At 38.6% G+C, this 22,481-nt stretch overlaps 1 protein-coding gene across 6 annotated transcripts in view; it reads left to right on the forward strand.

The window, feature by feature from the left end:
* The window catches only part of ZSWIM8 (zinc finger SWIM-type containing 8), a 68,649-nt gene that overhangs the window by 18,098 nt on the left and 28,070 nt on the right, over positions 1–22,481 (forward strand). For 4 of the 6 annotated variants that reach the window (XR_008205374.1, XM_052678215.1, XM_052678214.1 and 1 more), the window contains exons 2-9: positions 6,585–6,738; positions 7,748–7,842; positions 13,443–13,615; positions 15,352–15,459; positions 17,772–17,853; positions 18,885–19,005; positions 19,377–19,578; positions 20,317–20,492. Coding sequence is in view for 5 of the 6 variants with exons in the window: in XM_052678215.1 (XP_052534175.1) it covers positions 6,585–6,738; positions 7,748–7,842; positions 13,443–13,615; positions 15,352–15,459; positions 17,772–17,853; positions 18,885–19,005; positions 19,377–19,578; positions 20,317–20,492 (1,111 nt within the window). In the remaining variant the exon portion in view is untranslated. Of the gene's footprint in view, positions 1–6,584; positions 6,739–7,574; positions 7,663–7,747; positions 7,843–13,442; positions 13,616–15,351; positions 15,460–17,771; positions 17,854–18,884; positions 19,006–19,376; positions 19,579–20,316; positions 20,493–22,481 lie in introns of those variants that run through there. The other 2 variants (XM_052678218.1, XM_052678217.1) reach the window with 2 other exon arrangements.

Here is a 22,481-nt window from a genome sequence, read left to right on the forward strand (position 1 = left end):
ACATTCTCTTTTGTCATCATTTCTGTGCAAGCTTGATTAACAATCAGCAGCAGCATTTGTAGCATCCTTTCTCTACCACTTACTATGTATTATTTTCTTATCCAGCCTTCTTGTTCTGTTCCAGCATCTGAATAACTCACATAGATGAATTCCACTAAAGAATTTCTTCCAGAATCTGCTGTTATCCATTTGTTATTGCAGCTGCTTTGTTAATGCTGGGGAGTTTTGCACAGAATTGATTTGGAGTGGTATCTAAGAAAGAAATTGCTGAAACTTTGTTTTAACTTGGGAGAGAAGCTGTTCCAGAGTAAAGGAGCTGCTTATTTTCTGAAGGCTGACACTGCTCAAGTATCTTAGGAGCCAGAACATGCATTTTCATTTTTTTCCTTAATCTGTGAAATGAAAGAACCTCCTATTTTTAGAGATACTGTGGTTTGCTTGTTTTTGACAAGAAAAATAAGAAAAATTGCCTTCCTCCCCAACCCCCCCCCCCCCCCCCCTTGGCACAAATCAAAACGCGAAACACGGAATTATTAATCTAAAACAGGAGAATACTAATTCAAGGCAGCTGGGAATCGCTATTTGAGTATTACACTGAATCTTCAGCCTTTCAGATTGCATCATTCTGTAGGTAGTCAAGTTGGACTAGAGCTGGGAGGCATTGCTTGTGTCCATTCGCCTGTCAGAATCTGACATTGATGTACCTTGGTTCAGTCCTGGAGGTCTGACTAGGCCGAGGGATGACTAGCACAGCTTCTTTGCTCCTTGGCCTTCCAGTTTGATTTTCTTCTCTTGTACTGATTGTTGTTGGGGCAAGAGTTTGTTCTTTGTGCCTGTTCAGTCTTTAGTATGTCTACTGAGCTGCCCAGAGAGCACCAGTTTGCTCCAGTTGTGCCAGAGCAATGTGATACACACGTGTGTGTGTCCACTACAAACTACACCAACTGTGTAGAGACCAACTGTGTGATTGCAAAAGGTCATTTACAGTTCGGTGTGTGGTGATTTTTTAGGAAATAAATGAGTTTCTAGTTATAAGACTCACCATGCAAGCCTGGAAGAGTGCATTGAGTAAGTTTGTTGTTTTGGTGGTGGTGGGTGTTTTGTTTTGGTTTTAATCCAGTGTTCTTTATTAGATTATTAGATTCATTAGTCCAGGCACAGGTCTAGCTGATCCTATTTCTACTATGTCATACAGCTTTCTAGCTACTCCTTCGGATTGCCTGTGAGTCTGTATGATGGAAATTTTTCAAGCTGTTCTATTTAAACTCTTTTATCCTGAATCCTCTTTCCTTCAACTTTGGCACAACAACAGGCTGTCCAGAGAAGCTGTGGATCACGGAATCGTAGGTGATGAAAGGGACCTCAAGAGATCATTGAGTCCAACCCTTCTGCTAAAGCAGATACACTGCAATAGGTCACACATTTAAGTATCCAGACAGGTCTTGAATATCTCCGTAGAAGGAGGCTCTACAGCCTCTCTGGTCAACCTGTTCCAGTACTCTGTAACCCGTACCGTAAAGAAGTTCTCTCACGTGTTAATATAGAACTTTCTTTGTTCAAGTTTTAGGCCATTACTCCTTGTTCTATTGCTGCATGCTACTGAGAAGAATCTGGCCTCATCCATTTGCCTCCCACCTCCCTTTACATATTTATAAACATTAATCAGATGCCCCATCTCTGGAGGCACTCCTAAAGTGCAGGTTAGATGGGGCCCTAGGCAGCCTGATCTGGTAGGTGGCAAACTTGCCCGTGGCAGGAGGTTGGTGTAGATGATCTTTAAAGTCCCTTCCAACGTAAGCAATTCTATGATTCTGTGACAGAATTGTGATCTGCCTGTGTCAAATGTTAGCGTGACTGAAAAGCAGGTGGTGGTGTGTTGGTGACCACTGAGTTGGCTCTGCTCCTTACTGAATGCCTCTTCTTATGGGCCTTGTGGAAAGAGGTTTGTGTGAGAAGTGCTTTTGAAGGAAGTGAAAATATCCTTTTTTCAGACATTTTTTTCAGACATTTGCAGTGTGTATTGTCCTCAAAGGTGAATTTCTTTTATTTTTAAAAACATGTATCCTGCTTTTAACATCACATTGATTATGCAACAAAATGGAAGAAGAATAGGGAAAGAGATGTAAGTAATGGCCTAAACATCTTGGAATATAATTTATATTCAAAATGGAGACTAAATTTTTAATTAAAAATGTCATGATTGATTTTGCAATATTCACCTTGGGTGATTGTGCAGTCAAAATTCTCTCCTTAAGTATAACAGAATTCAAGACAAAGGTAAAGTTTTCTGATGTTTGTTGCATAGTTGGAGACTGAAAGGAACACATTGCACCGACACATACTTCTTCAAGGCATCAACATTGAGGTTAAATTTTTGGAAAGTTAAATAAAGGGAGATTAAAACAGAACCAACAGCAGAAATGTGCAGAAGACAACAAGAAGATTGCCATTTTTAAGAGGTTTGATTTAAGTATGTTATAGCTCAATGCATGGCTCTCCCATATTTGAGAACTCACAGTGCTTTTTGGTTTCAAGGGGCATTAGGGAGAAAATATGTCACTGCCTTAAGTTTGGGGCCCTTACTGATACATTTCTGTTTGATTTATTTTAGTTAAATGCTAAAATGACATTCCACACTGACAGATTTATCTTTCTGCATGGGAAACCCTGCCAAAAGAAATGTGGTATATACCAATTTTTAAATGAGATTTGTAAAACAGGTTTTATAACACCCCTGCATACATCTTCACTGATCAAAACGACGTGCTACATATTTCTTGTTAGTTTTACTGATCTCATTTTCTCTTCTAATAGCAGAAGTGTTTCGCTTCATTTTCCCCATCTCCTTGGTCTATCTGCTGTATTACTTTTGTTCCACCCTGATGCGTTTTGGACTGAGGCCAGTGGTAGAGGTGAGGGGAAATGTGAAGAGATAACTATAAAATCAAAGCTGGAGACACATCTCTCAAAAGATAGTGCAGTCTAAGATGTCTTACTGTATGGTTTATTTGTTCTGCTAAAAAGCATCACCCTATTTTCCTTAAGATATACGGGTATGTATAAAACACAGTGAGTCTTATCTTTGCACTGTCTTATCTCATACTGTGAGATTTGTTCCCTTCAATCTGTATTTGTTCATATCTATTGAACGTATAGTTTATTCTTAGGGACATGTGTCAACTGAAACTAACCCAATAGGAATAATGTCATTAGATAACAAATTTATTCAGTGTTTGGTCCAGCTGGATTTGTTTCAGTTCCATTTAATAACTCCTGGCCCCTATTTTGCTGTTTATTCAAGTAGAGTCTTCTTTCTCTTTTTGTCTATCGTGAAAACTCTGTTATTGCACTGAAGAATTTATTGGAACATCATCTGTTTTTATGAACAATTGTTGGCTGCAACTTGCTACAGCCTACCCTGTGCTAGGAAAGATTAAGAAATGTAGCACACCCATGTCAGTAAGCCCTGATGGCATGGAATTTGCTTCCATTGGTGAAGGCGTGTTCCTGTGTGCATAACTTGCCTTAGCTATTTGGAGTTGGATTGGGTTTTTTGTTGTTGATGTTGTTCCTGCAGGAATAACTGTGTCTGTGCTAAAGTTATAGCTATTGTAAAACTACAATAAAATCAATTCACATGAAACAGTAACAAAAAGGGTAGGATGGTCCTCATGTAAAAGTTAGTGTGTTCCACATAGCAGTAGATAGATGGGGCACAATTTATTCCAAATGGTTGAGAAGTTCTTGGTCCTGCCTGCTAGTAGGGTGTACAGATCAGATTATCTCTCAGATTCCCTTCTAGACCTGGGATTTGGGTTTCATGTAGGTCAGAAATGTTGAGGGTGCTTATGCTTTGCCTGTAATTTTATTCTTTGAAGACATGAGGAGTTTCCTTTGCTCTCTTTGGATCGTCTTGTCTGCTGCTCAAGAGGAAGCACAGTTTAAATTTTTCTCCCTCATATAAATGTATCTTGCAGATTCATTGATATTCTATTACATCTCTGATTTTATTGCTATTTTTTTTTTTAATTTTTTTTACAATCTTCCTTGCTGTCTTTATCTTTGCATTGAGTGGGATATACAATGCCTTTTCCTTTTCTTTATTAGCACTTTTCCTTTTTTGTTTTCTTCTCAAAGTGTGTTTTGTAGTATTTAGGGGTACCTTTCATGTGTTTCACTGATAATACCTTTTGATGTAAGCAGGTATAAATCCCCCAGTAGTGGATTTGTGTATTTAGAGATAAACTTTTGGAGAGGATCTCTTTGTTTAGTATTCAAAGAAAAATATTGTCTAATTTAAGTACTTATCTCAGGGTGTCCAACTGAATGTACAGAAGACCTAATGGGGAAGTCCCTGTGTTCTGAATCCCATGCAGGTTAAGTGTCTCTACCACTGTGGCTGTACATGGCACACCACCCTTGAAACTTAAGGCAGTTTAACTTCTTAATTTTAGTGCTTACATTATGTAGCAGGTTGGCTACTGCGAATTCACTCGTCCTTTAAGTATCATCCAAATAATTCTACTTCTCAGTTATCTTCTACCATTTCTTTTCCACGGTTCTTTTTCCATCTAGAAAATTAAACATTTTAGAGAAATCCGTTGTTTTATAGATAAGATTATTGCTTTTTAGATTATTTTTTCCACTTCAGATGTTACTGCTTTCACTTTATTCTGAGAATATCAAAACTATGTGCTGAATGCGTGCTGAAGACAGCTGTTCCAGTTAATTGGCTGCTGGCTCCTGCAGGCTACTATTAACGCAGTACAGCTGATGAAACTGAGTTCAATACGAAGTCAGTCAGTTACCTTAGTTCACTGCAAATCTGGTAAAATCTCAGAATGAGTGCACTGGAGCCTTCCTAACAGAACAAATCCAAAAGGCTTCTCAAGTAGGACTGACTTTGATATGCTTTTGGTGGATTTGTTTGTCCCAGGCTCACTGTCATGCCACAGTGGTTTTTGCAGCCATGTTCTGGCCGTGTGGCTGAGCTGACACGACAGTGCTCACGTGACTCGTTTTCTAATAAAACTGCAGTTTCTTCTCATTGTATGAAGTCTTGGTAGATTATGTGGAAGAGTTAATCCAAGGGTCCCTTTTGTCAAGGGGCTCCTGGGAGCTTATTTCCTTCAAAGGATCCACACTAATATGTTGTGTAATCATAGGAGTTGGGCAGGGGTCTGTGGGGAGAAGTGGTGGCCAGCAGTAGGGTCCTGCTCATGTCATGTAGGGCTGTTTTCCCAGCTTGCTCCTGGCTGGGGTCTGAAAAGCTCCCTGGGGTTCTCATTGAGTACTACTGCCCTATTACTGGCAGAAGTCAGATCATCCTGAAAATTGTCAGATCAGGGCTTTACAGTTGTTTGATTCATCAGAAAGCATGTATGTTTCTTATGTTTAGTAGTACTGACTCTTTCCCACTTGGAAGATTGATTTTTTTATTTTCAGGACAAGTAATTTCAGCAATGCTTGTCATAGGGTTTTTCTTGTGCTAGTTTGCTTAGGCTTGAAGGAGAAAGCTGTGCTGTGTAATGAAGTAGGTGGAGGGTAATTGCAGTGATCTGCTCTGCTAGTACTGTTGAGTCCTGGTAACTGACTGTAGGAGTCCTAGTCCATTGTATCTGTAAAGAAAAATATATGTAATAATAATACATACTAATGGAATAATGGATTGCTTTTGCCTTTGCTGCTTTTCTGTCAACCCAGTGTGGCTTTGCTATTTCTGTCTGACCTTCATACCCCACAGCACATAGTTGTGAAAAGAAATACCATCCGCTTGCAGTCTCTTCAAAAGATGCACAGGTGTTTCATACTAAAACTCATACTAAAGTCTTTTTCAGATATTGTACCTTTTCAGATATGGTACCTTTAAGGGTAGAGATTGCTTAGGTATTATCTCTCTCTCTTTTTTTTTTTAATGTTGTGTAATGAAAGATTTGGATAAAGTGCCTCTGCAAAAACTGCAGTAAAAAACTCCAATAAATACTTCTTTCATTTCTCAGAGCAATTTCGAGTACTGCTGTACCTCGGTTTGCACTTTCTATGGTATCTACTACTGTAGTAACAGCAGGGACATTTAAGATGACTGCTGCACTAATTAACAATAGTGATTTTCTTTAGTTAGCTGTACTGGCTGTCAGAAGGGGAAATAAGATGACTTTCCCCTAAAATCTTGCGTATCTGCTTGCAGTAAAGAAAGGGATAACTCACTTAACCATCACTGTATATTTTACAATCTGTGCTCTCACATTTGTGTATGGGAGTATAGCACAGTAAAAGATAGGCTCCATCTATAATGTAGAATAAAAATCACTGATGATGGAGAAATAATCCTGTGATAATAAAAGACTGCTGATCTGTGAGAAGGGGATGCTGCCTAATGAATCTCTGGGGCTGAAAACAAATGTAAGGTTGGCAAGTAGTCAGTTTTTTAGGAAATTTCTGTGCTGCCTTTCACTGTACTATCAAAATAGGTCTTTGAATTCGGTGAGTTAGACGGGGAAGTGCTCTCTGCTCTAGTGCCTTTTGCCTCTCCTCAGTTTTAGTTCCCTCAGTGGCTAATTGCATTTTGTTTCTTGTCTTGCCAGATGGGCTGGTGATCCCATTGGTGGAACTGTCTGCAAAACAGGTTGCATTTCACATTCCATTTGAGGTCGTGGAAAAAGTTTATCCTCCAGTTCCTGAGCAACTACAGCTTCGGATTGCCTTCTGGAGTTTCCCTGAAAATGAGGAAGATATTAGGTAATGCTTACTATTTCTGCTCACCGATGCTTAAGGGAAAGCTCTGTTCACTAGAGAACAGTCACTGTCCATGTAATGTCCTGTATATTGGCTGCTCCTGCTGTTGGTATGTGGACTTTGTAATATACGAGTGGGTTACTGTAGATGTGCAACGTTATGGATTCTTATTGTGGGTTCAGCTACCCTGCTTGCATCCCAGGAAGAACATATAGATGTGTAGGCTCTGTGTGTAACTGAAACAGGATAAATGCTTGCCTTAGTTTGCTTGACTATGCAACCTACTTGTGGACTTTTATCTTTACATAAATCTTATGTGGTATTCTGTCCAGTTTGAATCTGTTGCTTCAATCAGAATTTAGCTGAGCTCAGAAATTATTGGGGAGGGCTCTCTCAGAATACTTTGCAAGTTTTTAATTGGTGTAAGTAGGAGAATCAGAATTTGCTGAGTACATCAGTAGTCAGAGTAGATACAGCCAGGGAAATAATTGTATTTCTTATGTTTCCCAATGGGGAAATTGATTGAGTGCATAATCAGAAACTCAGTGCTGTTAAATCTTTTACGAATGTGTTTTGTCTGAAGCATTTTTTTCTGTAGGTTGCCTACCAATGCAACCATGCATCTGGAATTTTGTAGGATAGCAGACGCATTTGTATTTTAAAGGTATTTTAGAAAGAATCATCCTGACAATTCTTAAATGCTTTCATCTAACATTTTAGTTTCGGGTTGGGGAGTTAGTGCCAGAAGTACTGGTACAGTTATAAAGATCACCTGTGATAGAACAGAGCACTTCAGCTGTTGGTCGTACATGCTCGTTAGTCTGATGAGCACAGATGTAAAAAATCTCACATGACCATGTGGGCAACTTGTCCAGAAGTACAAGGTCTTACTGTGACATGCTGACTTTGGAATGTAAGTGATTTTAGGTTGTAAATGATTTTGTATTTCAGATAATAATGTGAAGTTTCTCAGAAACGACTAATCTGGCTTTGTTATGTTTTTCACTTCCAGACTGTACTCGTGTTTGGCTAATGGCAGTGCAGACGAGTTCCAGAGAGGGGAGCAGCTGTTCCGAGTGAGGGCAGTCAAAGACCCTCTCCAGATAGGTAAGAACTCTGCAGCTCCATGTCTCTAGATTTCATTTAGCTTCCCAAAAGTATGTCTCAAAACTAGTTTTTCTGTATCTTAGACTAAACTACATGCTATGCGTGTTTTGTGTAATGTCTTAAGCTGAATGTTGTGTTTATTTCAACCTTTGTCAACTCAGCTGTGAAATTGAGTGAAAAGCCAGATTAGTTCTGCAAATTGGACCCTTGCTCAGTTTCAACATTTTGGGGAAAACTTTATAGAATGCCTTTTCTCCATAATGCTTAAACTCCTCATTAATAAAAAGAAATTGGCTTTCTATCAGTCTGGTTCAATTAATACCTTGCCTGAAGTGTTTTTGTGGCAGAGATGAAGTTTACAGGCTTAAATGTTATTCTCATAGCAAAATAGTTGTATTCGTAATACAGGTACTTTGGTAGTATTAAGGCAGAAGGGAATTCCTGTTGCTAGACAGTGAGTTTTATCCTCACTTCTTCTCGCTTACCTTGCTATTTTAACATTTTATGGTTGTGAAAACTAATCATAAACAAGAAACTGGACTCTGGATTCTTCATGAAATTGTTTTAAGTGAGGAAAAATATTGAGTTATCTTTTTCAGTGACAGCTGTTAGATAGGAGGGAATTATGTGAAATAAAGACACTGGTGTGTGTCAAGGTGGATCACATCAATTCAATGCAGACATTTTTTTCTGAAAGTATAAACTTCAGAATTAGTTTATTGTTCAGCATGTGGGAACTATGATGGTTAATGGATGTATAACATAAAGGAAGGAAGCCTCTATATTTCTGTGAGATGAGGGATGGGGATTTCTGTGAGCCTGTTCAGTCTCTGATACTGGCAATGCCTAAGTGTTGGTGATGAACTGAATGAATACATTTAGTAAAGAATAGAAAAAGAACTCATGCTGTGAATGTTGAGGGAGAAAGAGACAGTCATGCAAATTGCAAGACATTTATAAACTATTTTCTGAATATGAGGTAAAAGGTGCAGAATGGTTTTATCTAGACTGTTATCTACTGTAATAATGATAGTTATTATTGGAATTATTCCAATAGGAATTATTGGAAAAAGAAGTGCTTCCTTATAGATAAGGTATATTGAGTTTTAGTGAGACCAGACAATAATTTAGGATCATGAACAAAATCAAGTTAGAACTGAATTTTGAGTGCATACGTAATCTGCTAATGTCAGGATTGTGATGCTGTAAAAGACCTCTAAGGTTGAAATTCAGGCAGGGAAGCATTTGAGAGAGAAAAAAAATGAGTTAAAATGAAACTTGCTGAAACTCAGTAGTTCCTGCGACTTTAACAATGGAAAAGAACATAAAAATTTAATACTCTGTGGTTGCACTGTTGTCAAAACTTGTTTCAGTAATAAATTAAAAAGACAAGGAGGTGTGGAAGAATGTAAATTAACAAAGTCTGCGGGTGTTAGTTCAAAACCTATGCTTAGAGGGGGGAGGAAAGGAAGAGGAGGTGGTGTACAACAGCACCAGGGAGAAACTTGTCCAGTACACGTACAGCAACTGGGCTTCTTGACAAAGGATTTTGTGTTTGGAAGGGAAGGAAGGAACTTTGTTTAAACAGTAATGTTGTTTCCTCCTTAGCAGAGAAACATTATCTAGTAGAAGGATTTTTTTTTTCCCATGAATAGAAGCCCAGAAGAAGGACAGTGGGTGGATGTTCAGTTCATTGCTGTTAATAATTTTAAAGTGTGTGGCTGCAGTTTCAAGTTTCATGTAGTGACTAATGTGAAAATAAATAAGAAATGAAGCAACTTTTCGAGAGTGTGTTTAATTTTGAGGAAGAGTAAGCAGTGTAGTGTGATATTGTGACAGGACTAAGGTTGAACAGTGCTTTTGTGCTCTTCTGTCCCATTTCCTTTGCAGGGGCTGTCTGTTATAAGGCTTATATTTTTCCTTTTCCAACATGAATGAGTAATCGTGATCATCTTGTCCGCATGCAAATCCATAGCCATAATTTCTGAACAATAGCACTTCTTCATTACATTCCACAAACTTGCTTCTTTAGAGTGTTGTACTGTATATACACAAATAATGGGCTTTTGTAGGTCTTCTCTCACACATTCTTTTTGTAGCAATCATCTACCTGCCTCCTTACACTGAAGAAGTTATTGATGTTCACAAGTAGGTGTGTTTTAGATAACTTCAGGGATTTACTTTCTGTTTCATTCTTGTTAATGAGGAATACAGCAGCAGATTCAATCTTGATTTTTACATCTCAAGCAGAGTCATCAAGTCTCTGCTTTTTAGTGTTTCCTCTAACTTGGTTTAAAAAGAAAAAAAATATATCCATAATTGCCTTGCCTTAGTTTCTATCCAAAGGTCTTTGTTCAGGTATTATTTTTCAATTTCTGTTAGTCCTAAGAAACCTGGAGGAAAAGTTCTTAAATTCCATGCAGAATAATAGAGCTTGTTTGCTACCATTGCTATAGAGGCATCAGAACTATCAAATATCAGCAAAGAAATCCTGGAAACTGTAATACAAGCAGTATTCTTAAGAGGGTGGTGTTAATTCATAGATGGCTTAAACTGTTTAATTCCAATTGCTTACTGAGTGGCTTGGGGTGTTTTGAATTTGTGTGTTTCCACCTGAAATCATGAGGACTAATAGAACCCAGAAAAACAACTTTAAATTTCTCAATAAAAGGTTTTCATTTTTAAAATAAATATAAGTGCAAGAGACATTGACATAGCCATCGTAGTTATCCTAAAATTCTGAAAACTGGGTTATATCCAGGGGAAAGCACACATTTATTTTGGATGTTTTTCCTAAAAGATTAAGGCTTAGGGGTAGAGTAGTGAGAATGATGGGTTGTAGACCAAAAAACAAAGCATCTCTGTTTTTTGGGACCCAACCATGCAGCAGTTGATTACTCCCTGATTTTCTGTTTGATAAAACCACATGTATTAATTGAGTATCACACTGGACAACATAGTGCTACCATTGCTTGATGTAGGTTGCTCCTGTTAGTGTTAGTGCACCCAACATCCTCTGAAGCATTGTTACTGGCTACTTGACAAATTTGTTCTGTGTGTAAGAAGTAAATCTGGTGCTTGTGAGAAGATCACTCACTCTGTAGAAAGCCTGAATGTTTTCACAGAAGCACTAAACTTGGTCTGCACAGAGCATTTAAGAAAAATGGTGGCATGTGGAGTGAGGCTCCTGACAGAGCAATTCTTCTGGCCTGAAGCCCATTCTTGAGGCCTCGTGGGAGCGGAGCGTGCCAAGAATAGAATACATCTTAGTTTTTTTGTTAGGCTGCATACAGTGGCAAAATTAATACTGCTGGTGCATGTAAGTGGGGTTTTTGTAATGTACTGCTTTCTGAGGGGTAGATAGGCTGTTATCAGGTAGTGGGAGCAGGGGGGGGGATGTAAGGGAAGAATGCTTCTGGGGATCCCTGTGAAGTAACTGAATCACTTAGATGTGCAGTAGGCATGGCTCTTGTCCTCATGTTCAAGCAAGTAGGTTAGGGCTGTGGTCAGCCATTGAAAAAATAGTTGCAGCCAGGCTGTAAACGAGTGCTCTTTGATCATTTCATTTATCTGTAGCATAGGGATAGGAAGTCCAGAATGGTCCCCCTCACTTTATCTGCAGGTTCAGACTTTGATTAGCTGTGCAGTGAGAACTGAATTGTGGTATTTGGCCTGGTATTTGTGGTAGTCATTAATAGATCCCAGGTATTTTCCCTTGTGTGGTTTCCTGCGCCATTCTACATGCAGTTGTTCAGCACAGCAAGGTTGGCAGTGCAAAAGAATCAAGGCAGTTCTGCTTGAACTAGCAGAATCAGGGGCAGAAGTTCATCCAGCTACAAATTATACTGAAGCTGTGATGTCATGCTGAAGCCCTTAAGATTTTTTTTTTCTCTCTTTGTAGCAATTCTTCCCTTTGCATTCGGTCAGTTAGCAGTCTTCATATACAAATAAAATGTTCATGGTAGGAACTTGAAAAGAGTGCATGGCTGTGACCTGTTCTTCTCTAACACCTTTAGAATACTTGTTTTTCTCAGTGCTGTAAAATTGCCGCACTTGCAGTTTGTGAAGTGCTGAATTTATTTTTGTGAAAATTGGGGCGTTTTGGCATTAGTCCGAGGTGCTTCCAGTGTACTAGAAGGACTAGCTGAACTGTTTTGGTTGTGTTAGCCAAGTGTGGAATATAAATTAGAACTGTAGGTAGTAATAAGCTGCACAGCAATTTTGTGGTGAATGCCTTCTTTTGTTTTGATTCTGTTCCAATTGCTAAAATGGCCAAAGAACTTGGGGGGCATTATGTGTACTAATCAAAATAATCACCCGCATCAGGAAGAGGATTTGAATTCTGGTGAAGAGGAAAAATAGAAAGGTTAAGTAAGGTAAGTTTGCACTGGCGTGGGATTGTAGTTTGAGGAAGAAATACTGCGCATTGTTTTAGATCGAATTTAGTAGGTCATGTGCACTCCAAACACCATCTTTATAATAACCGCACAAGATCATAATGAAAGCTCAATAGTGTGAATTTGTAATGTGTTTGCCTGTGCTGATGAGCGGGAAGTTTTTAGTCGTCTATCACAAACCATATTTTTTCACTTAAGGTAGATTGTTAGACTGAGTTTTGGTTATGATGTTGATACTTTTTTTGCTGCTTTAAGACTGAATTTGAGACTGGCAAAAAGGGTCTGAGGCCGATACTCGTTGCTGTAGAAGCTGATTTACTGGTGATAGGAACCTTAAAGACAAACAGAAGAGTCATGTTCCTAATGGCCTTTTCCTGCTTGTAATATGTGTGCCATTGGACAACCCTCGGCTGTAGAGGAAGACTCATTGCATGTACAACTGGGATGCATAGCATATGAGATTACATAAAGCCAAGACTTGTTGAAATGTTTTGTTATTTTGCCTGAAGTTAGATTTATAATCCATGTATTTGTTCACTGAATAGTGGGGCTGGATTCTTTTAAGTGTTGTTTTTGCATTTTTTCTTTTTTTTTTTTTTGTCTATTCTAGTTTAAACAAGTAGGATTTTTTTTTGTTGTTGTTTTCTCAGTACATGGTTTACAAAAATAGGATTTTTGTAAGTGTAAGTAGGTATGTGATTTAAGAGAAATTGGTAGCTTTTGAAGACACAAGTTAATAGTAAGTATTGAGGCACAAGTGCTGCCTTCTTTAGTGCCCTACAAAGTAGTGAAAATTGACAGAGTTGGAAGTAATTCTCAAGAAGTCACCTAACCTGTTCTGCACTGTTGCTGGGCTTAATTGAGGTCATACTTGAAGTATGTATAGCCTAACTTTGATCCTGTGATCAAAAATTCACGCTTTTCAGCAGTCCTGCTTTTCTTTGTAAAATGTGAATTAATATATTAAAATCTGTTTGGTTTCTTTTAACCTTTTACAATGTCTTATGTCTCTCTGCTAATACTCTGCCATAATTGATTGGGAAGAAAGAAGTGCTAGAGACTCTAAACTGGTGCCCATCCCAGTATAGGTGTTGTTGCTAGACATATTCTGCTGTTTAAATGGCGCACAGTTTAATTTTCATGCTATCTGAATCTGCCTCCCAGGCATCACAATAGTAACTTTGGACTTTTTAATTTTAACAGGTTTCCATCTGAGTGCCACTGTGGTACCCCCGCAGATGATGTCACCCAAAGGTGCATACAATGTGGCAGTGATGTTTGACCGATGCAGGATCACATCATGCAGCTGTACCTGTGGTGCTGGGGCCAAATGGTGCGCTCACGTCGTGGCGCTCTGTCTCTTCCGGATACACAATGTAGGCCTTTAAGTACACTTCTGCTCTCCCCCAGCATCCACTTCTCTGAGTCTCTTGTCATTACAATTTTATGCAACATGAGCACTCTTTAGGGAAATTGTTCTTGGCACTCCTTTTGGTTACAGATTGTACAAATGTACACTCATAGTTGCAGTCTGCAGTGTGAGTTGACTGAAACTCTAAGCTGCAGAATGTCCTTTGATAATGTGCAAATTGCTCAGAGTAGATACAGTTGTTTTTTGGGCCCTTCCTGTTTCTCACTTAAATGCTAAAGTTATTCATTCTTTCTCAGTTCTGCAAGGAGTGCAAGATCATCAATAGTTGGTCTTTTATTAAAAGTCCTGGTTGTACGATCACTGAGGGTGCAGAAGGAAAGTAATTTTGATCTCTACTGGCCTTTATGTACATCCATTCGTTTTAACTCATACTGAGACAGACAGGTGTCATTTTTGACCTGTAGATTTCAAACATTCAATATCTTTATAATTTTACTTGACTGCTAGCATTCTGCATGGCCTTGTATAAAGGAGAAAGTAGGTATTTCCTGCTAAAAAAAGTAGGTATTTCCTAAATCCAAAGATTTCAGGTGAAAACAGGTACAATCAACACGCAATATACAAGCTGGGGGTTCAGACTTATATAGCTGTTTATTTTTTCAGTCTTTATGAAGCAATGAGAAATTTATTTTAAGGGAGGATGAAGTGTGGATGATTGAAATAAACTGAAGGTTTTCTACTGTTTCAGAATACTTAATAGCTAACGTGGTTATGATCAACTCCAATTTCTTTAAATGAGTGCTAATAACCTGATGAAGCTTGATAACATTTCACAATGAGCAATCATAATAGGCTTAAATTCATCCTTAGATGTAATCTTTGGAATATCAATTCACTTTCTGTACTTAAGGCAGGGAAGTTGTCAAAAAAAAAAAAAAAAAGAGTTCTGTTGCAAAATAGCTTCATTTTTAAAAGTGGATATTGAAACTCAAAATTTTCAGTAACAGCGTTTACTCTCAAAATTTGAACTCTGTGTAAGACAAAAATGACCACTTTCTGCCTAGTCCTTTCTTCTACCTGAAAGGTAACGGTGAAAGCATTTTCATATTTGTGTATATTAGCTGCTTTGTAGCAAATTACAAGCCAAGGGATATTGTTGCTGATAAATTGATATCAGAAGCATCCTTATTATCAAAGTGCATTTTCCTGCTTCCAGGTTAAATTTTGGTTGTGTTCCATTTGGTACTTCTTACTCCATGTAGTGAACAAAGTTAAGAAACTGATATTTATTTTATAATCTGTTGTTTGAAGATATGGGAAGAGGCTGGTTTTAAGGGAAAAAAAAAAATCTGTAGTGAGATAAATGAGGCAGTTGTGAGTCTGTGAAATGGCCCCCCACAGTGCTTTGTTGGTTGCTTTGCCAGAGGCTTGAAGAATTATGTCCCATTTTAGAGGACTGTTTGCAAAATCCCTGCCAGTATTTGTGCAATTGCTAGAAACAACAGATCTTACGCACAGCTGCTAAGGCAGTTTCTTTGACAAGAAACTCTTAAAAACAGTTTTGCTAAAACGTAGACAGCTTATTTGCATCTTATCAGCTGTGCTCTGCTTAATGATGTGAAAAGACCAAGCATGATATGCATCAGCATAGCCACTGTTCATGACACTTTGTCCACTTAGTGGGCACTTCATTATGCCTGATCTGTAGATGGCAATTTATATATCCTCTTCTTTATCCAGGCATCTGCGGTATGCTTACGAGCACCTGTTTCTGAGTCCTTGTCTCGGCTACAAAGAGACCAATTGCAAAAATTTGCTCAGTACCTAATCAGTGAACTTCCACAACAGGTAAATGGGGACAATCAATAGGACTGACTTCTTGTTAAATTCACTTGCTGATATTTGGGATAAATTTATGTGATGTCTTTTGTTACAAGATGGCTGGTTTTTCTTTGTGATTGTAAGTTGCTGGGAAGGCTTTTAGTTCTTGCTCTTTTCAAGCTTGTTATTCTATTATTTGACAATCGTCTACTGCTGAGTGAAAGATTAGAAGTGTCTTTAAAAGAAGAAAGAGAAGTGTATTAGCTTGAGGAAGTAAAGTTCAAACACAGTAAAATAACTACAGGGTGGTGAAAAAGTTTGTTGAGAATAAGTCAAGTTATTTCTTTTTTTGGTGTTTTTTTTTTTTGTTGATTAAATGGATAAGACTACTTAGGGGGGATGTGTTTTATATGCTCCAGGTAGCTACTTTCTAATGCACCCAAGTGATGACCTTTTAACTTCCCCCAGTGCAGCCTCTTGGTGATCTTGCAAGAATCATTTGGGTTGTGGAAAGTAACAGACGTTACGTATTGTTAGTTAAAGGCAAAATCTGCTCTTTTATTCTTTAAATAATAGAGTAGTTCAAGATCAGGTCATTTCTGTGGTCTGTCTAAAATGCTTACACTTATTGCGCCAATGTACCTAAGTGACTGTGAAATGTTTGCATGAAAAATAAAAATATAAGGGCTTGGCAACATTTAATGCCTATTAACTGAAGGAGGTTGAGAGACGCTGCCCTGCATGAGTTTGTCTCATTTCAATATTGTGTGCATTATGTCTAAGACTTACGTTACTGTCAGCATGTGCTGATGTATTATGATAGTATGCTTGGGACACTAAGATATTCTATTGATACAACACCCTCTAAATTTCCATCAGAAATACTAATCTTCTTAGGAAACAAAGAAATAATATAAAATGAAAATGGTGATTTAAAAGAAAACTCAACAACTAAACTAAACCACTTTTTTTGATGCTGAACATCAATACTGTATGATTCTTGCTGTGTTAAATGAAAGACAGTTTCTCTTCCCTGCTTAGGGTCTCAAAGCTTTATGTGACTAGTCTGATGTTAAATAAAGAAGAGCACTAAAAAGTTGATAGTGGTACTCCTAGTTTCCTGGGTAGCATGTGAGCTGCTTGATATAATGCTTTCATGTATTCTGTCTGCTTCTTTTTGGAGGGTATATTTTTCCTTTCATGTGTACCGGCTGTGAATCAATACATCTGGACAGTTTAATTATTACTCTCTTGCCAGATAGTCTGAAACAGTGCTGCCCAACAGAAAAGCTTAGGTTTTCTTGGCAGATGCATCTTAATCTTTGTTATGTAATTCCCTTGAAAAAGGAAAGGCATGGCCCAAACTGTTCTAGCGGTCTCATTGCTGGTCTCTGATATTTCTGAACTTTGATGTACTGTGCCTGAATCTTGACTGTATGTTATAAGATTAGTGTAGGCCATTCACATGATTTTATTTTGTAGAAATATGAAATGTCCACAGCTATTGTATGGAGAGAGGTGAGGAAATATCAGACTTTCTGCTGCAAGTCATTTAAATCCTAACTTCCTAAACTGTTCCTAAACTAAAGTGTGTATGTCGAGGACTAAGCGGATCTAAGTTCCGAGCCCAGACTTAGATTGAAATAAGGGAAGAACAGTTTCCTGCTATGCATTTCTTTACTTTCAGAAAGGCCCCTTAAGGGTATGTCTACTCAGGACTGCACAGTCAGGTGTGAGCCTTCTCTGCTTACACACTGAACTGAGTGGAGTCTACGGCTGCATTCATTTTGTGCTGACATTGCATTAGTTTACTGCTGACTAAGTTAAAATATGTATGGTCTCTCTGTGAAAAGCATGGTAAATGAGCTAGGTCCTCCTGAAAACTTATGTGTAGATGTAACTTACAGTTTGCGCCTCTGTTCCCTTCAGCTTGATTTTAAGAGAAATGATGTAGGAACAAGAAATATAGAACATTTACAAGTGCAAGAAAATGGTGACATTGACTGTGCTCGCTTCCATACCTCACAACATTAGCTGTAGTATTGCTCTGTCTCCTCAAGAAATGAGAAAGCAGCTGATAACCTATGGTTCTTTCCTGTACTACTTAGAGTGTGAACGTAGGAGGTCAGCTTTGAACGTTGTATTTGCTCTGAGAGAGGAGAAGGAAGTGTAACAACTACTTTGTAGAACCTTTAGCACCCTCTACCGTTCTTTCTGAAAAGATGACTTTGATACAAATATTGTGAGTCCTTTAGTTAGGAAAATCCAGGCAGATTGTCGGCTGTTTATATTGGGGTAAGAAAAACTGTTTATACTGAAAGTTTCCTTTGTGTTTGCAGATTCTTCCAACTGCTCAGCGTTTGCTGGATGAACTGTTATCTTCTCAGTCAACTGCAATCAACACAGTGTGTGGAGCCCCAGGTAACATGGGGTAATATGTTATTTCAGTAATCTGTGTTAAAGACAGAAAACAGATACATTTCTATTGCCTTGAGTTTCTGAACTGGTAGGTTACTGAGTGTCTGGGATTGGAAGTGAAGGTCAAGGAAAAGGGTTAAGTACAAGCAAGCAGGTAGGGCAGCTGCAGGAAATTGTTGCTGTAATGGACTCCTTGGAGTAAATTCAAAGAAAGGCAGCATCAGACAGTGCACTTTTCTAACAGAAGATTTTTCTATTTAACTACTTTAGTTCCAGGAAGTGTTGGTTGGAATGAATCTCTCCTTTCGAGTAGATGGTTGGTTATTGGTAACACTCTAATGAGTTAGCTGTGGCTTGGGCTAGCTTAGCCATGTCTCAGTTATCAGAGAAGTTATAGTGTATTCCTATTTTAATGCTACATTACCCTTCTGGTCCAGAGTTTTCTTTATATCCAATATGAATACTCCATTTTTCATTATTTCTGTTATCTTGCACTACCAGTTAAGTGTTTATCTGTGACTCCAAGTATCTGTAGGCTCTTAATGATCACCCCTCACCCTCTTCTTCTTTGTCAGAACAAGCCCAGCTTCCTCAGTCTCTCCTCATAGGTCAGTGTTCTGTGCCTATGTATCCCTCTGCTATAATCCTATCTGATTTGTGTTCAGCTTGGTGCCTACTGTAATCACTAAACTATTTCAACTAGTCAGCAACTTGACTTTCAGTCTGTATTGGTGCATGGGGTTTCCTATCCCAAGTACAGAAGTCCATATACTTTCTCAAAGAAGTTAATTGGTTTCTGTTGGTATAATCTGTAAGTTTCTCCCAGTCCACCTGGCTCTACTGCTGCTGTTTCAGCATGCCAGTTGTGTCTCCCAGTTAAGCATTGCCAGTTATTCAGGTAAGTATAATTTTGAGATAGTTCTCCAGTGGGTGAAATAAACTGAGTAAGACTGCTTTGTGCTCTCTATAATCCCTGTGGTTGGGCACAACGAGAAAACTCTCTTCAAAACCTGTGTATGTGTTCTTGTGTCAAGATCCCACTGCTGGACCCTCTGCGTCAGATCAAAGCACCTGGTACCTAGATGAATCTACCCTGAGTGACAACATAAAGAAAACCCTTCATAAATTCTGTGGGCCCTCTCCTGTTGTTTTCAGGTAAATGATCTTTTCCTGAAGAGAAAAAGAAATGTTGCAGTAATCTGTAAATTTATTCACTATTTGGTGTATACCCTTTCATGATGCTATGGTATAAAGGATGCCTAGTTTTGAGGAAATAGTATTTTTGTGTAGCTTGTCCAGTGTTGCTATGGTGGAGCACACTGTATTTGCACAATACCTTACTTGTGTGGTGGTCCCAGTCTCATCATATGTTTCCTCTTCTAAGTTAAGCGTGGCTGTCCCATCTAGGATGCAGACACACTTCCGGATGGTGAATATACTCAGGATTTTGTGTGGCTGTGCTTGCCTTTTTTTTTTTTTTTTTTTTTTTTTTTATTTTAAACCCTGTGCTTCTGTTTTATCCACAGTGATGTGAATTCCATGTATCTCTCTTCCACGGAGCCTCCGGCTGCTGCTGAGTGGGCCTGCCTTCTGCGTCCCCTGCGAGGGAGAGAGCCTGAGGGAATCTGGAACCTCCTTTCTATTGTGCGGGAGATGTTTAAGAGACGGGATAGCAACGCTGCTCCTTTGCTGGAGATTCTGACTGACCAGTGTCTGAACTATGAGCAGGTACCTGAGCACCTTGCCTTGGAGGGAGAAATTCCAGAGAACGAAGCTGAGTCAATGGCTGATCCCCATGTATCTGTAGAATTTATCTCTGAGTAACTTTTGCTTTTCCACTCTAAATTTGTTATCCTTTGCTCCTGTGATGATTCAGTGTTCTCTCAGCAACGTTATATCTCCCAAATACCTCAACTTTTCAAGTAAGAATATATTGAGTCTGCACTATTTTATTCAGCACGTTTGATTTGATTTTGGCTAGTCAAGATTAATTATTGTAATGACTTTTTTCTAAACAAAGTACTTCACATACGTACTGTCATTTTGACAAAACATAAAGAAATGTTGGGCAGTAAAATCTCATATTCTTTGGTTTTGATGTGTTTGAGTCGTGAATTTTTTGATACATATTTTATTAATATAAGGAAAAAGGTGTCTATTTACAGTTTGTGATACTTTGTAACATAAAATACAGTGTGGGTTTCCTTATTATGCATCCTCCAGATGTGAAGGTCTTTAGCAAGAGAGCACCTTGTGAATGCTTTGTTCTGCAGATATATGCCTTGTAAACAAAAGTAAATACAAATTGAGAGGTTCTTATGAAGTAATACTGCTTTAACCTCGTAGTTATTTTGGAGTCATGAAAGCATGATACTAGCTAAGCTTCTTTTTTGCTGTGGATATGAAGTTAGATGAGAGCAGGGATGTTAGCCACAACAATGCTCCACTGAACATTTTCTTCTGCAGATAACCGGCTGGTGGTACAGCGTGCGGACGTCTGCGTCACACAGCAGTGCTAGCGGGCACACAGGACGCAGCAATGGGCAGTCAGAAGTAGCTGCTCATGCCTGTGCAAGTATGTGTGATGAGATGGTGGTTCTTTGGCGGCTGGCTGTCCTTGACCCAACTATAAGTCCACAGAGGTGAGCAACAGAATCAGCTATTGTATGGGAACTAGGACTGCTTAAGCAGTGGACTGCAATCTCTCATTGTTTTGTGATATGTGTGCACAGAGTTTTTTCCTGTAGACGTGTTGTGTTTGTATCATTACCTCGTTAAACTGTTGAACCATTACACAGTCCTGCACTGTGTACTACAGTTTACAGTTTAGGAGCAAATCGCTTTTAACTACTGTTGCTGCTCACTTCTAGCAACTCCACATAATGTGAATAATATGTTGTTTTCTGGGCATTTTGCTTTACACAGAAGTGTATGTCTGCATTTCAGTGTCTCAGTGGAGAATGTGTCTTTGGTAATACAGGCTACCAATACATTTTAATGCTTTTTAATTTTAACAGTTCAACACTTTAATGTATTTCTGTTTAGCCCAGTAATTAATGATTTTCTGTTTCAAGAGAAACTGCTTATTTGCTTTCTGTGCTCTTAGGGAGCTTATTCTCTGGAGTGTATTGGCAAACAGTGTCACCGGTGCATCATTTTTTTTGCCAGTGTTTTTGATAGCCTGAGGAAAAATTGTAAAGCTTAGACAGTTTTCTGAATCACATCATGCCTTGGTAAATCACTGCCATCTTTATGTGGTACAACTTGATTAGCAGTTGAGTTATTGATTGCTCAAGTTGAGTACCGTGGTCAACACTGATAAATTTTTTTTAGTATATGCAGTCTGTAAAGTGTGAAGTACAAAATATACTGAGTAAGTCCAATGTGATATATGTGGTCAGAAAATGTTTTTCAGGGCAAATGAAAATAATTACACATGAACAGCATTTGGTTTTTGTGAATTGTTGTGTGACATGAGTAAAATGCCTTATCTTTAGAAGGTACACCAGGGATGCTAAAATGGGTGCAGTTTCTGTCTTGTACAGTCTGCAATATGAAATATCTAAATACAGGAGATGAAGACAAGTAAAAAACTATAGAAAACTGGGAATGAAGTTTAAAATAAACAAAACCATCAATTGACTTGTGTTGGAAAAAAACCAGAAAAGGTTTTAGCCTTTAATAAAGTATATAAAAGAGCTACATGTATTCATGTTCAAGCTATCTGGTGCAGTTCAAAATTGCTCAGATCTACTTGAATTCATGCATAATTGAAATACTTCTGCTTAATTTCCTGTTCTCTTGGCATTTGAATAGTCACCGAGAAGATCCCTCTTTTATCCATCGTTGATATCCTTTCCAGTGAATTGTAAGGAGAATTGCTACTGCATTTTTAATTCATTGCAAGTGCTCATCCTTATGTTACCTTTCCTAAGTAATTCCCTCTCCTCTTTCTTACTTCTGAAAATCCTTTCCTCAAGCTCTAATGGCCTGCTCCCTCGTAATTAATTTCTTCAAACAAATGGAAGCATTCTGTGCTGTTTGATGACATTGTTTTCTGTTGCTTTCAATAGGTAAGAGGGTTTAAGTGTTGGGCTTGTACCTCAGATCTCTAAGATCTGTGGCAGGAACAGGACAGCAGTTTATTGAGACACTTGGCACAAAGACTTTTCTAGAAACGTATTGAATTAGATCACCTAAACATCGTTACCCATTCAGACTAACTTGTTTGCCTATTTAGGCCATACCTGAGATTTGGAGCTGCAAAATGCAGAAATGTTTTGTCCTTCCTGTGGTAACATGAGGCATGGGACTACCTGCTTGTATGATATAAGGCAGAGGGTAGAGCTGCCACTGACTGGTTTTCAGGTCACCAGAGAAAGGTATTGGGCACCTTTAGTATCATTATAGAATGGTTTGCGTTGGAAGAGACCTTTAAGATTACTTAGTTCCAACTCCCTGCTATAGGAAGGGACACCTCCCTCTAGACCATGTTGCTCAAAGCCCCATTCAGCCTGGCCTTGAATGCTTCCAGGGAGAGGGCATTTACAATCTCATTGGGCTACCTGTTCCAGTGCCTCACCACTCCCACAGTAAAGAATTTCTTCCTAATATCTGGTCTAAATCTACCC

The sequence above is a fragment of the Tympanuchus pallidicinctus genome, unplaced genomic scaffold (assembly GCF_026119805.1).
Source record: "Tympanuchus pallidicinctus isolate F22 unplaced genomic scaffold, pur_lepc_1.0 scaffold16, whole genome shotgun sequence".
Lineage (NCBI taxonomy): Eukaryota > Metazoa > Chordata > Aves > Galliformes > Phasianidae > Tympanuchus > Tympanuchus pallidicinctus.